Below are 16,501 nucleotides of genomic sequence, written 5' to 3'. Positions count from 1 at the left end.
CGAAATACTAAGGACCACAGGGTTATGGTCACTGAAATGTGACCAAATCGCCTTATAACCGTGAATCATATCACCAAGTGCAAAACTAATAAAAATGTAATCAATGACCGAATGTTTGCCATTTCCTTTAAAAGTAGGAATTTCCTCAGACGTCAAAGAAGGGAGTATAAAACCATAATCTGCTAAGATTGACTCAAGACAATCTCCCTGAGCAGAATGCTCAAAATGAGCATCACCTTGTGCAGACGGACCTAGAGGATCAGAGGACAAACATTTGTCTAAACAGCCGTGGATATTAAAATCACCCAAAATTATAATAAAACAGTCATTTTGGTTAGCGTCCTTGTAATCCGCCAAAAAGCGTGTTAAAGCTACGAGATGATCAGTTGTGGTGAATCTGTCATAGGAATTATAAAAATTTACGATTAAAAAAACACCTCCCTCTAACAGGGAGATTTGTACAGCCAAACTATTCCGCGAACCTGTATCTATTTGGGTCTGTAGACCCGGTATACTAGCGGAAATTAAGGTAGCCAACCCACCCTTTGCCCTCCCCGCATTTGATGGTACTGCTGGAACAAAAAAACTCCTGTACCCGTCAATAGTCAGGGTATTCTCTACGTCCCATGTTTCTTGTAAACTGATAATGTGGCCTAAACCTATAAATGCTCGCCAAGCTGGGTCATCGATTTTATTTTTCAGGCCAGCTATATTCCAACTGACCAATCTAAATGGATTGCCCAATAATCCAGGAGTCAATGCGACATGACTGTCATCCAATGGTTGCAATATATTTTCATCACGGCCAACTACCCAACCATCTGGAGTATTATGCTCTGCCAATGTCCCTAGTCATTCATTATCGTCTAGGTTTGAAAGAGCATCAAATCTGTTAGAAACAGGGACAGCATAGTTGTTAAAACCAATACCCCTAGGGGGGTCACTTAATGACGACCCAACATGAAATGGAGGATAAAAGAAACCCAGAGGGAGGACATTAACAAAATCCGTCTGGATTCTCACTGTCCCAGCCTGTTTCAATATATCCTCAACCAACCTTGGAGATCTGAAACTTACGACAATACAATCACCCACCAGACTCTTGTTTGTCCTGCCCACCCACGGGACCCTTCTGATCATCATAAAATTGTTGGCAAGATGTTGTCCCAAGACAGTTTTATTAGATAAGAAATGGATGGCCTTGTTTTTCAGGGAAGTCCAGTGTTCTCTTTTTCCCCCTTCCAATTTTGGGACATTAGCTAAGATAATAGTATATGGACAAGCCTCAACAGGTAGATGTAACGAGTCCCTCTTATCATAGTTAGCTAAAAAGCCGGACCTCCCTTCAATATTCTGAGAACCCGAAACCACCCCTTGTGTTGTACCCGTGGGATTTAAAACTAGGGGTGGTAGGTTTACACCAGTGGCCGTGGTAGTGGAGTGAGGTACTGGTTGTTGGGGTGCGGTAATTATGGAATCCAACAAGTTATTGACCGAGGCAGTAACTGTGCTAAGAGAGTTAATTGCCAGGGTACTTGGGCCAGGAATAGAAACCTTAGAGGTAAGGTGTGACTCAATTACATTCAACCGCTCCTCAATGCGCCTCAAGGTGACCAATAAAGGAGCAGTAAATAATTTAAGGTGCTCATCCAGGATATTTGTAAAGTCTGACATAGATTTTTCGCTGGTGCTATCAGTAGTACTATCAGTAGCCGATTTAACACAATCATTCACTGCCTCTCCCAAACTCTCGCTAACTGGACGGGGAGCATCAGTATTAACTTCGTTCAATCCAGGAGCGGGATTGCTAGATTTAGATAGTTTTGCCAGTTTTCTAGTACCCTGAGGGTTATTCTTCGCCTTTCTTTTCCCCGTGGCAATTTTACCACCACCAACATTCAGATCAGGCCTGATCCTCAATTGTCTAGTGCGAGTAACCAGTGGGGGTTGGGCAGGACTTACTGTAAGTGAGGGGGGTGACACAATTGTAGGACTGACATTGACACAAGAGCCATTCATAATCTCAAGCGGGTACACACCATCCAAAGGGACGTTATCTGACGAACAGTCCACAGCGGGTAATAAAGGAACAGATAATCTAATGGGGTCCAAAGATAGTCTTCGTTCAACCGAAGCGATCTCTTTCACAATGGCAGATTCTGCCTGTTTTAAATAACTGTCCAAAGTCCCCATGCCCGCAACCCTTGTGCACGCTTTAGATGACCCTTTCGACATGCTTCCACCGAGCAGTAAGAAGCACAGTCCTTCCAGATAGTATTTGACACAATAACTTGTGCTATATATTGCCCGTCACAATCACCTGTGCAGTCCCGAGAATGGGTGTTCAATCCAACAGCAGTCACTTCACAGAGGGCAGTCCCAACCCAACCTCTATCGGCCTCTGAGGGCCTAAGAGGGCCCGCCCTTTACCCGGGCTTAGCCCGGCGTCCGCCCGCGCGCGTCCCGCGACGCGGAGGAAGCGGTGGACTTTTAAGCGCCTCCGTCAGGGCCCAAAGGAGTCTGGGGGCTGTGGTCTCCCCCCGCTCCGAGCCGCGAGATGCAGTAGCGGCGGCGGGGGAGACACACAGCCGAGAAGAGCCTGGAGACAGCAACCACAGAGCCGGGCAGCAAGGCGAACAGCAACACCCCCAGCAGGTAAGAGAATGTCAGAGATTCGAGCTTCCCGCTTCCCAAAGGAAGCGGTGGACTTTTAAGCGCCTCCGGGCGCGTAGATGACGTCAGGGCCCAAAGGAGTCTGGGGGCTGTAGTCTCACCCCGCTCCGAGCCGCGAGATGCAGTAGCAGCGGCGGGGGACACACACAGCCGAGAAGAGCCTGGAGACAGCAACCACAGAGCCGGGCAGCAAGGCGAACAGCAACACCCCCAGTAGGTAAGAGAATGTCAGAGATTCGAGCTTCCCGCTCCCCAAAGGAAGCGGTGGACTTTTAAGCGCCTCCGGGCGCGTAGATGACGTCAGGGCCCAAAGGAGTCTGGGGGCTGTAGTCTCCCCCCGCTCCGAGCCGCGAGATGCAGTAGCGGCGGCGGGGGAGACACACAGCCGAGAAGAGCCTGGAGACAGCAACCACAGAGCCGGGCAGCAAGGCGAACAGCAACACCCCCAGCAGGTAAGAGAATGTCAGAGATTCGAGCTTCCCGCTCCCCAAAGGAAGCGGTGGACTTTTAAGCGCCTCCGGGCGCGTAGATGACGTCAGGGCCCAAAGGAGTCTGGGGGCTGTAGTCTCCCCCCGCTCCGAGCCGCGAGATGCAGTAGCGGCGGCGGGGGAGACACACAGCCGAGAAGAGCCTGGAGACAGCAACCACAGAGCCGGGCAGCAAGGCGAACAGCAACACCCCAGCAGGTAAGAGAATGTCAGAGATTCGAGCTTCCCGCTCCCCAAAGGAAGCGGTGGACTTTTAAGCGCCTCCGGGCGTGTAGATGACGTCAGGGCCCAAAGGAGTCTGGGGGCTGTAGTCTCCCCCCGCTCCGAGCCGCGAGATGCAGTAGCGGCGGCGGGGGAGACACACAGCCAAGAAGAGCCTGGAGACAGCAACCACAGAGCCGGGCAGCAAGGCGAACAGCAACACCCCCAGCAGGTAAGAGAATGTCAGAGATTCGAGCTTCCCGCTCCCCAAAGGAAGCGGTGGACTTTTAAGCGCCTCCGGGCGCGTAGATGACGTCAGGGCCCAAAGGAGTCTGGGGGCTGTAGTCTCCCCCCGCTCCGAGCCGCGAGATGCAGTAGCGGCGGCGGGGGAGACACACAGCCGAGAAGAGCCTGGAGACAGCAACCACAGAGCTGGGCAGCAAGCCGAACAGCAACACCCCCAGCAGGTAAGAGAATGTCAGAGATTCGAGCTTCTCTGTCTTTCGGTCTCTCTCCTGTTTACATCAAGGGTCTTTCGTTCTTGGCTCACAAGGAGAGAAAGCGATACAACGATCGCAGAACCGATTCAAGGTCCTCAGTCCCAACAGTCAAGCCATAAATGCATTTATTTGGGGGATGTCACACACCCCAAACACTGACCTGAAGCTAGGTCGCTGTGTGAGCAGACCAAGCAGAAGTGGCACAAGTGTGATTGTAAAGAACAAGACCAGGCAGCAAATAGAAGGCAAGGGTAGAGGGAAGAGCAGGTGGATCACTCATTGAGGGAAAAGCACAAGCAGATGGTGAAAGGTGGGAAAGGAGCAAAGCAAAGAGGAGTGAACCATGAATTGTGGAAACATGAAGGTAACAGGACAGGAGGGCAATGCAGAATTAGTAGATGGCAGGTCATGGTCATGGTCAGACGAGGACGTTTTGAGCAGACAGTGAGTGTCCCTTCCCTGAGCAGCCATAGATAGTCTGGGCATGAGCTGAATGAGGTACCAGTGAGCGGCCATCATCTCTATACAAGGCAACCAGATGGAGTTGTAGCACAGGTGTCCTGCTGAACAGAGTTTAGAAAAACTAATAGCATGTGAAGGGACCCAAAACCAGCAGAGGAGAGTGTGGAGCCTTTAATACTTCACAGCATTAGCCCCATTAAATAAAAAGGCTTGTGCAAGGCTGGATCAAAAAAGCCTAGGGAAGTAGAATAGGTATTTTAATAGATTGACCCAGAGATAAATTTAAGTTGCTGGGACTATGATTAACAATCCTTATTATTCACAAACCTAACCTAAGGATTGTGCAATCAGCATCATCAATGGTTACTGTGTCCAGTCAATTCACACAATACAGAGCGTCTTACCCCAAGCAGCTTCATTAAGTTGTTTTTACAATTGTATTACATTGATACTGATAAATCCAGACCCCTTGCTTCATAGTAATGGTATATTTAGACCAACAAGCACACAACACGAAGATCATTATTGCCCAGTACAGAAAAGATCACGTAAATGACTCCACAACACCACATCATCTAGTTCTTGGCATTCAATTTTGTTCCTTTGTCTCCGGGGCCCTAACAGGAGACTGGAAAATAGAGCTTCCTTCGATGTTCTGGCTTCTTTGCCATACACTTTATACATAAGTGTTGTGCATTTGCATACAAGCTGTCCCCCCTCGTCTTTCATGTTCACAGCACTCCTCGGATCTTACAAAGAGTTTTAGGCCAGGCACCGAGGAACATTTTAACCAGGTCCTGGTTACAAAACCTCTAAAAGAGTCTTACTGTGGGCTTCATTTGATATGTCCCTTGAAGGTTTCTAAGCTGAATTGTGCATTATTTTCACTACATTTTATTGCCTTATGCAAGGCTCCATTCGAGGTGTCTTTCAGAGCCTTAAATTACATTACAGAGTTTGATCTCCGTCACCCAAGTTATTGTGTAGGGTCTTTCATTGCTCTTAACGACCTAGTTACAGATGACATCCAAGGCACCCAGAGGTGCCTTAATACTTGCCTTAATACTACCACAGTACTGACACCACCTTGGCGAAAGGACTTACCAAAGTTATTACACTAGAAAATCCCCTTAAGTGTATCTGATTTCCTACAAAGACCACAAAGGTTGTTAATGCAGGCTATCTTCCAAGGCACCAATCGTGATCTTTCAGAGGCTGTTAGATGTTGCCCTGAACCTCTTCATCAATCTTTTTTGTCCAAAGTGGTTGGATGCTTCATTTGATTGTATGAGACCTCTCATTGAAATTTTGACTAGGACAATTTTTTGGGTCATTGTACTAAATGTTCTCAATAGTCCACTTCTTTTTTCCATTTCCCTTTGTTTTATTTTAAACAGCTTCCTTGTCAGGGGTACCAGGACCCTTGTGGGGACCTTTGGGGGCCTGCATCAAGGTCTCACAGTCTGAAGGACACACCTCCTATTCTTATTACTGACTCTTCAGAGGACAGTTATCTTTGAGGTACCTTTCAGGGTCCTAGAATGGTTTCTCCACATGTGCTTTAGGAATTCCTCTGCTAGGAAATGTTGCCAGGGTACTTGTTGGACGTTTTCTCCAGAATGTAAGAAATTATTGACTATGATGTATGGATAATATTCAGGAAAAGTTTTACAGGAGAACTTGCATTATATTATGGGTTTAACATTTTTGAGAATACATTTTATAATGTTACTAAATGAGATACATATGTTGATGATTTGTTTCATTGTTGGCTCATATTTCATGCCATACCATTTTTATAGTTGCCAAAAAAACTGCACTAAAAATGAGGATCTTGATAGTTATCATACTTTGTTAGATGGGAATTATCACTTTGTGTTATCTGGTAAAATAACATTCCTGTCCAAATTAATGTAATTTAAGACATTTCATTGAACGGAAGTAAGGCCAGATAGGTTTGCCATATGTGTCATCAGCTCCCACATCAATAAACAAAGCTAGGGGGGTTTTGCCAAGACTATACTCAGACATTGCTGAGATACATTATCCACTGTACAGAGACAATTATATCTTTTTGAAAAACTAAGAACATGTTTTCCTATGTGGTTCAATCCTACCTCAAAGATGCATTTAGTAATAGTGCTAGTATGGAAGATATTCATCATTTTGCAAAATGTGGTGCACAGGGATGGTGTCAGGGTGAGTGAACTCAACTTCTTTGAGTGAGCTATTGCTAGGCATTTCATCCATGCCTATTCAATATCATAAGCTCCTTTTTTCAGACATAAGTGTATTTCTCAATCAATTATCAAAATAGATGTTATTTAAAATGATATAGCAGCAGAACTGCAATCTTTTGGAAGGCAAAACGAAAAAGCAACATGGATGGACAACATGAGTAGAAAAAGGTTTCCATGTATGTAAGCATATAATGTTAACTTAGCGCCTGATTTAGATCTTGGCGGACACTTTACTCTGTCACAATGGTTACGGATATCTCATCGGCCAAATTAGGATAAAATGGGATTTATATTTTTGCGAACTGGATATCCGTCACTGTTGTGACAAAGTAGCCCATCCGACAAGATCTAAATTCGGCCCTTCGTCTTTGAGACTCCCTGCCCAGTGTACATCTAAGATCACAGCTGGGAAACAAATTATCTTTTGCTCTGTTTTTGGAGAATATAAACCTTCAGAAGCATGCTATAAGTAGTTGTATATGCTCCTCTTGTCTGGTCGGAGCATGAAATTAAGGATCTGAACCAAAGATTTGGTCCCAAATAAACACGTCACTTAAAATGGAAAATTGAAAGTTGTTTAAAATTATAGCCAACTAAAACCTTGCATCATCATTGTAAATTCATGATATATACAGCATCCAGCAATCTGGGGACAAAACCAGGGCATATTATGAAGCCATCAGAATGATTAGAACTAGACATTAAGCCAATATATTAGTAATTAAACTGAATGTTATGTTAACAAATGCTATGTTCATTAATTTGTAGAACACACTGGTACCCAGATAAATGCATCCTGGCCCTGAGAAAGATAAAGGTAGATGCCAATTGGGTGTTTAAAACTGATCAGGAAAACTAAAGCTGAGAGGCCAGAGAAATGCATTTTTTAAAGCCTTCAGGAAAGTCAAATGATTATCAATCAAGCGAAAATTGAAAGGAAGACCGTTCCTGATCTTAGCTGTCAGAAAAAGAAAAACCCTATTGAGTGGGCACAATGTATCCTGGGGCTTGCAAGAAATGGGTGAGAAGATGATAGTAGAGTACAAGCAGCCGCAGAGTGAGAAAGCTTCCATTGAAGATTTATGGAAATTGCGAAATGAAAGGCACGATGGACCTGAGGGTCTTCAATTTTATACTGAAAGGGACTGGAAGCCAATGGAGGGAAGAAAAATTGGGAGAGGTGTGACTCTGACAAGAGAGAAGGGAAATATCCCAAACTTCAGCCGTTTGGACAAATAAGATTCGATTATACAAGCCACAAGTAAACCAGGATAAAATTAATTGTAGTAATCTACACAGAAAAGGATCGCCATCTGGTCCAACCATCTGATGAGCTGAGAAAGGCAGAAATTAAATGATTTTATGTAGAAGTCAAATGTGATGAAAGCAGGACTAGGAGAGTTGGTTGATCTGTGAGGAGACAGAGATCAGACAAAACTAAATCCAAGTTTCTGACAAAAGCCACAGGAGAAGTCACTGGAGCATGTGTGGAAAATTACCTATAATCCCAATATTGTAAGTGTTTTTGGGGGGTAATTCACTCACATGCAACAGACTGCAGCAGTGAGGCAGGAGACAAGAACTGCTCAAGACACTGCCACTGCCATGTCCAGGTGAACCAGGATCTGTGAGTCATCAGCATAGGTCAACAATGTAAGGCCAAATGACCGTACAAGCTTTGCCAGAAGGACAACTCAGATGTTGATCAATGTAAGACTGATGGCAGAGCACTGGTGAACTACATGCAAATAGGCATACAAACCCATCTAAATGGAGGGGTGAGCACAGTATGACACCTATCAGTTAGACAGATGGCACTCAAAGCAATGGCTTGGGTGTGAACACCAACTGGAAAGATACAAGTAAGCCAAATTTTATCTGACAGTGTATCAAAAGCAGCAGACAAATCAATGGTCAAGAATTCAGTGAAATACTAATCAACCATTCACCTCAAATCATCCAAAATTGAGACTAGTACTGACTCATTACTATGAAGTGGTAAGAAATTGTTAGGATCAAACACGTTTAAAGGCTTCTGGGAACTCATAGATTTGACTATGGATTTCTTTTTCCAAAGAAAATGGAAAGGGAAGATGGATATAGGATAACAGTTGCTAAGGATTGCCAGATCAGCTGTGGGTTAATTAACAGAGGCACAGTCTGCACCTTCTTCCAAGTGAGGCAGCAGTTGAGGTTGAAATAGAGGGATTGCAAAGGTTTTATACTATAGGTCCTATCACATTTGATTTTTTTTTTTAATTCAAACATGGCATGACTCCAGAGAAGTACCCGATTTGATGGGCAAAATGTCACTTGCCGTATTTTCTAGGGCCAAAGATGAAAAAGAGCACAAAAAGGGTCCATCAGAAATTGCAGAGAATGTCTTAAATGTTGATAGAATATAGGATGGTGAGGTCTCAAGAGAAAGCAATGTGCTACATATATTTGCAGTTTTGCCATGAAAATACTGAGCTAGATTGTCACAGAAGTATTAAGCAGATATAACTATATTATTAAAGTATGTAGGATTCACCAGAGAATATTACATCTTAGATATTTACCTGCTGTTATTAGCCACCAACTCAATAAGTGTGGTTTAGAACGCTGCCTGTGTAACTCGAAAGGTTTTTTTTGTAGCCCCTAAGGATCGAACTACATTGCACACCTTTGGAGGAAGAGAAGCCTCAGGGCCATGCTTTCTCAGCTTATTTACAGCTGCATTTGAGATTGCCTAGATCTTGGTTAAACCCATGGGCAGAAGGCAGATGAAGGTGACCAGTTATTGATTTGAAAGGAATTTATGTGTCTAAAGAATCTGAAACCAAAGAGTTAGTCATCAGGACAGAAGATGTTGAAATTAGTGAAATCTCATACGGCTGAGACACAAACAAACAACAAAACCTTTGAATGGGTACATTATACATTATTAGTGACTAACTTAGATCTAGTCCATGTTTGATGATTCCCAAAAATAAGGACAGCTTATAAATTCCCATTTTTAACCTAGGTTAATTGTGTATGTCACCCCAAAGTAAGGTACAGTACTAGAACGTTGAGTACTTAAAAGCATGCTAGCAAAATATTGTAGCAAAAATATCAATGACCACAATATTGACATGATATGTATAAAGAGTTAGGTATAGGTTTACTACACTTAACACCACATATATGTACCCTGATGATGTACATCTTTTTAAGTACACAGATGTAGAATTAAGACTAGTAAACAGGTACGTACCTATGTATTCCTACCTTCACAATATTTAGTTTTTTGCTATTTTGACTACGATATTTTGTTAGCACATTTTTCTTGTTGTTGATATTCTTACATACAAACCAAATTTGGGCTTACATGATCAATAGCTGCCACAGTATTCTATTGCCAACTTCATGAAATTGCACAAGACAAATATGACTCTCATCACATCACTGGTCTCTGTGCATACTTTATGAACAACCATGCCAATGGAAAATATCCAATTTGAAAACCCAGTCACCATATTTTACTAGTTAATCTAAAAACTAATGGGAGTAGTAGGAAACGCATATGAGGTGGGGCACAGAGAACACACAATACACAGAAAATGTAAAAAGATTTGAAAGGATCAGCATACCCAGGAAAACCAGATTCAGAGAGACACCTACAAAACCCTTAAGGATATAGGCTCTTTATAAGAATATCTATAACAAATACTTGAACAATATACTTAAGAAAAGAAGAAATAAAATATTCTTTTTTAACCATTCCAGAAAACAGGAAAAGCTGTTTTGAATCCCATATAACTTGATAAGAGAGGCCCAGTTAAACAAAATAACCTAAAGAGTTGTCCTTCAAATGTGGACATGATCTTTACAAAATATCTGTGTTCCCGGAAGTGAATCTGCCACTTTGGTAGCAATAGCAGAAAAACAACCTCAAGCTACATGTGTCCCACCACCCACCAAGATACCTTCAAAGGGTAGTGGCACCCCAAGTGTACAACAGAGATAGTTCAAGGGATGAAATGTAGAAGATAGTCTTTTGCACCATTCACCACATGAGTCTCACCAGCTCCATTCCTCAATACCGCATCTTGCATTATGTACATAATTAATGATACAAGACCTCTGAGTACACAAAAAGGGACAGAAGTAGAGTTGCATTCCTAAACTGCAGACTGGAGGATATGCTCACAAACTGTCCTGATATGGATTGTAGTACACACATTAACCTCAATAGTCAGTCAGAAATAACTTTATTTCGCCAACAAAATGATGGCATAAAAAGTATTTATTCCTCAAATATATCAATTTCCATTATTTTTATAAGTTAAAATTACGTATATTACGACAAAATTGTTAAAAGAATAAAATCACGTTAAAACATTATTCCTATTATACAGATGATGGTAATTCATAAATGTAAACACAGTTATTGCGCAATTCAATGACTTATTTTGCAAGTTGAATAACAGATTGGCAATTTAGTCTTCTTCCCTTCAATGCAGATAAGAGAAATGATGTCAAAGGTAAACATGTAAAAGGATCAGACAATGACCGTAGGTAATATAGAGCCACATAACACTGTTTAAAATTCATTTTATGTATGAGGGGACAATAAATCTTTTCCTTTCTTCACTATAGAATTTACAAAAAAACAAGAAGTGTAAATCATTCTGAGCAGATCGATTGTCACAAGCACAAGGTGGCAGTTCGGAGGTAGACCCAACATCGGGGGAATATAATTTAAATGGAATCTCACTAAAATATATCTATGTTGTAAATTTGTGACAAACGATAAATAAGTTAGATTCACATCACTTGACATTTTACTCGGGACATCGTGATATGCTCTGACTGTTGACAGCTTAAGCTTAGAATCCTGCCTCCTTGCCTGTAAGTTGGTCAGTAGGTGGATTTTCAGCTCTTTCTTAGAGATAGATCAACAAAAAGATGATGTAACCCTACTGTCTTAAGGGTGGATTCAACGTATTTTAACCAGCTGATATTATTCACACCATCTAGCTTCAGAGCATCACTTATGATGTCCCTGGTAAGTGAGAGAGTCTCCTTATGCCAAACCGAGTGCCACAGCAGAATGGGTGCAATACAGATTTTGTCACTAATATAGGGTACTCTCAGCTCCGTATGACAGTTAAAACTAGAGCATGACTGAGGCAGGGAGGCCAAGTTTTTCAGAAATGTGTTTTCTATGCGTTACAGTTTAGAAGAATCTGTGATGCCCAGACAGCTGACCCGTAGGTGGCAGCAGATACAGTTTTTGCTTCATAAACCTTCTTTACCACTTCAATGGGTTTGGAGCCGATTTTTTGGGCAAATTTATAGAGAGCCCCAATATTTTATTCCATTTGTAAACCCCTAGTAGAAACCATGCTTCACCAATTGTTATGTCAATCAAACATGACCCCCAAATAGTTAAAAGAGTCCACAACAGCTAGCTTCCCCCATTCAGTATGAATTTGTGTCAAAAGACTTAGAATAATTGATTTTCATGTCCAGATTATTCATAAAATTTGTATATTCCGTTACAAGTCGGTGCAGCGCGATACTAGTACGTGTCAAAATCACTGCGTTGTCCGTCTAAAGGAGTGTCGGTACTTGTGTTGAACTAATGTAGGGGACATCTGGAGTGGATCCTAATAAGGCAGATTCTACACCATTTGTGTAAAGTGCAAATAAAAAGGGGGCAAGGACACACCCCTGCCTCACAACTCTAGTGATTTTAAAGTGTCTAGTGCATCCTCCTCCCTTGCCAAAGCGAACACAGGCAGTAGCTCCAGTATACGGGTCACAGATTATATTAATAATCTGTATATCAATCTCCATTGCTTCCATGATCTGCCACAGCCTAGACTGTGCCACGCAGTCAGAGGCTGCTGACAGATCCATGAAGGCAAGGTATAGGTGACCGTTCTTAGCAGCCGTATATTTGGCCATTATTAGATTCAGATTCAAGCACTGATCCACTGTGCCTTTTCCTTTTCTAAAACCATATTGACATGGAATTATGATGTTCTTTTTCAAAGCCCATTCCTCAAGTCTATTCAAAAGTAGCCGGACCATTAATTTAGCAGTATAATCTATCAGAGATAAGGGCCTATAGTTTTTTGGAATTGATCTATCCCCCTTTTTATAAATAGGCACAATTACAGTTGTCTTCCATGAGGGAGGAGCACCTATTTGAGTAATTTTATCAAAAACAGTTGTTAAAAGCGGGGCCCAGAGATCTTGGTTATCTAGGAAAAGATCAATTGGGATACCGTTGGGTCCAGGTGCCTTCCCTCTTTTACACTGGTTAAGGGCGTATTACCTTCCAGCGTAAACAGGAAATTACTTCTTGTATCAGCTAGACTTGGGGGGGGGGGGCGGGGGGGGGGAGTTGTGTGGTTACCTGCTCTGTAATCCCAAATAGGCCTTCAAAGTGTGTAACCCATGCCTCCTGATCTACGTGACTGTCTGTTGTCAACCTCTGCTCATCCCTTAAAAATGGTGCATTGATTAATGACCAAAACATCTGTGAACAATTTAATAAGGCAGCCTTTTGCAGGCTTTCCCACCAGTCTTCCTTTAGGGTTTTTAGCCTTGATAACCTTGCTTTCTTGTAAAGCTGGCGTAAATACTTGACCAAAATTTGGTCTCGAGGTTTGGACTTTAGGGCCATTTGAAGATTTTTAAGTGATTTTGCACATTCCTCATCAAACCACTTGCGCCCATTATGTATAAAACATATTAATGTATTTGTAATTTCCACTAAGATTAGCTCAAATGCTGTAATTATGCCATCTTCAAATATTGGGTCAAAACATGTCATTATCTCTGAGGTTCATTTGGAGACTATGTTACACAGAAACTTCACAACATCAACTCTCCCACTTCAAGACAATCCCATTCTCCCTTGCAATCACCTGATTAATATGGAGTTTAACAGGACATTCCCTTTTTGGTAGAGAATGGATAAGAAACGTGATTGCAGCATGATCGCTAAAAGCATAAAAGTTAATCTTTAATTGCGAGAAAAACTTCCTTATAGGGTCAGAGACCAAAACATAATCAAGCGTCGAGGAGTGGGATCGACTAGAAAATGTAATGCTTAACTGGCCAGTTAAGGTTTCAAAAGTATTTAAGAAAAGAAGATTATTTATAAATAATAGCCTATTTAATCTATTACCATAGTCATTATGGCTGAAATGGGGAACAGAATCCCCATCATCATTTACTAACCCACAATCTGGTGTCTTAATCGTATTGCATGGATGAGCGTTGAAATCCCCGATCCAGATTATATCGCAGGGTTTGTTACATGCTTTCTCCAAGTCAGCGATCTCTCTTCCCAGAAGGCCCAGAATCGCTGCTTGATTACTACCAAAGTTGTTATTAAAAAAATGTATAAGTAGCCATTATTTATTGCTATGAAACTCTAAAAGGATGATATGATAGTATGGAGATGTGTTTAAAAAAGATTTCACCATCAAAGGAAAAGTATTGGAAAGTAATATCAATAGACCACCATTTGCACGACCAGCTGGTGACGGTATAGCAGGCGTATGAAATGAACAATACCCATTCAGGTGGATCGAGTCAACCTCCCATGTCTCCTGAAGGCACAATATGTCATTAGCCATTAAGAAAGACAACCACTCCACGTTGGACTTTTTTTTATTATAACCAGCAATGTTCCAAGAAATCACTACAACAGATTCTGGGGTACTCTCTAGAACCATCGAGCTCTGAGGCAAGGTTGAGCCACCTGTCTGCAGACTTGGATTTTGTTGAGAGTTTACGGGGGGAAGAAACTACAGGAGACACATTATGTAATACTGTATCATCAACATTATTAACTATTGAACTCTGCTCATCAAGTCAATCACATTCGGGCATGCCTTCCAATAGAGTAGCCTCAATAGAATAACTTCATTTCCAAATCTGTAGCAAGATCTGTAAATTCGGAGTAGTCAGCTCTAGGCACTGCATAGGTCTCACTTTTGCATGTGTAAAGGAGCACTGGTAAATGCTACAATAATGAAAAGCTATCTAAATTCCTCCAGATCTGACCATGAGAAATAAAGGCTAATTGGTAATTTCCACATAAAATAAATTGTTCATATCTCTTATTGACTTCACAGAATTTAGAACCTATAGCTATCTAAATCAATTTAATTTGAAACTGTCAAAATCCTGATGTAATGTACACTATGTTATAGTAGCAGCCTCTGAAAAAAATGGTCAGAATCAAAAGTAGCTTTCTATGTTTCTGTTCTCCCATCATACAAATGTTTTAAAGTAATGAACACGAAAAGCAGTATGTTGGCTCAGAAAACGTCTTTAAAATTCTCATCCTAAACCATTCATTTTTCAATTCATATATTTTGTTGCACTGTCTAATACTGCTTTAACGAGGACGATATGTGTGTGTGTGTGTATGTGTGTGTGTGTAGCCCATAACGTAATTCCTTTTTATTCTTTGTATTAAACAGTTGTTTTTCTCTACACAATGTGGTGTACATCAGATAAATAATCATATTAACAAAGAAGGTTGACCTTAATAAAACTCATCACATACCAATTCCCAATACCATACATAGGGATGAAAAAGGTCTCCCTTTTTATTAATGGACCCTCACCGACATGCTAGCCGTATGGCATGCTTCATCATAAGGTCTACACCAGCGTGATGCTAAACACCAAGGCGGGTAGACCCCACTCACTGGGGAGCACTTCAATATCACTGAGGCCGGCCCTGACAGCCTCGGTAGCAGGAAACTCAAAAGGGTAAAAATTGGCTAGGACAGGACTCCTGAATGGGTTTACTGATATAGGCCTCCCCTGGCAAGGATTAAACACTACGGACACCCCTGGTGAATTTAATGTGCCCCTGCATCTACTCAGTCAACATGTTACCTTCAGAATTATATTTTTCTAATTTCTTCTGGACCTAAGATCCTGCTGACAAGTCCTCAAATTTTGGGATCCACTATTCTCATTGAGAGCACACTAATCTAACTGACACCATGGTCTCATGGATATGCTACTACCATATTCTGGCTATATTAGTTGCGTTCAGGAAATTGTCCTGCTCTCTTCACGACACCGGGGGTCTATTTACCCCTTAGGTAACAAGAATTGGTAAAGGGCCAGCTTCATACGTACTCCATGGACCCTGCACAGCCATCACACCTACTCCCGGTACCTGTGGTTCCAGTAACCCAATCAGATAATTAAGACAGCAACTACGTGAAGCTGGGTCATTCATAACACTTATGTTTCTTTGGCATACATCTTAAAGTACACTGCAGTTTGACATCTGTTGATTATTGGTGATTTCTTTAAACTATTTATGATACCTTCATCGGTCTGAGATGCGCTTCTCAGTCAAAGCTTTGATTTTAATTTATAATATACGTATTTATACATCGTATTACAGTACTGACGTAAGGCAAGCATATATTTGATGATACAGAGAAGGCACGTCACCTGGATCTGTTGAAATCAGGAGCAATAGAAGTAACCAAGGTCAGTAAATAACTTTTTAAAAATTACCACTGCAGAGGGTTGTGTTCTAGATCAATTGATGCAAAGAATTGCTTTGTAAAAATTAAGTAGTCATGCTGTCATACCGAGAGAAACCCTGGCAGGCACCGCTCTCCGGTCAATCCAGAAGGACACCCAAGACAGCATGACCATCAGGGTGGCCGGAAAGTAGGTCTGGAGCAGGAAGAAGAAGATGTGACGACGCAGCGTAAAGTTGATATAAAGGCGGTTGTACCATCCTAGAAAAAAGAGCCAAAAACATATTGGTCATGGTAGGAGGTGTGGTTGGTAGCAGTCTGTAATCCGACTGAGGGATCCATCAGTGAAAGGAAAAGGGACATTTCAATAAATGGGGGTAATTTTTGCACTATCCTTGTTATGCATAAAAAAGATCATCACTTGAAGATAC

The 16,501-nt window shown here is 41.9% G+C and overlaps 1 protein-coding gene across 1 annotated transcript in view; it reads right to left on the bottom strand.

The window, feature by feature from the left end:
- The window catches only part of GABRR2 (gamma-aminobutyric acid type A receptor subunit rho2), a 482,373-nt gene that overhangs the window by 49,963 nt on the left and 415,909 nt on the right, over positions 1–16,501 (bottom strand). Inside the window, exon 7 of the mRNA XM_085611173.1 lies at positions 16,179–16,331. Within this exon, the coding sequence (XP_085467299.1) occupies positions 16,179–16,331 (153 nt within the window). The remainder of the gene's footprint in view (positions 1–16,178; positions 16,332–16,501) is intronic.

Source organism: Triturus cristatus, chromosome 6 (assembly GCF_964204655.1).
Source record: "Triturus cristatus chromosome 6, aTriCri1.1, whole genome shotgun sequence".
NCBI lineage: Eukaryota > Metazoa > Chordata > Amphibia > Caudata > Salamandridae > Triturus > Triturus cristatus.
This window is presented reverse-complemented; position numbering and strand designations above follow the sequence as displayed.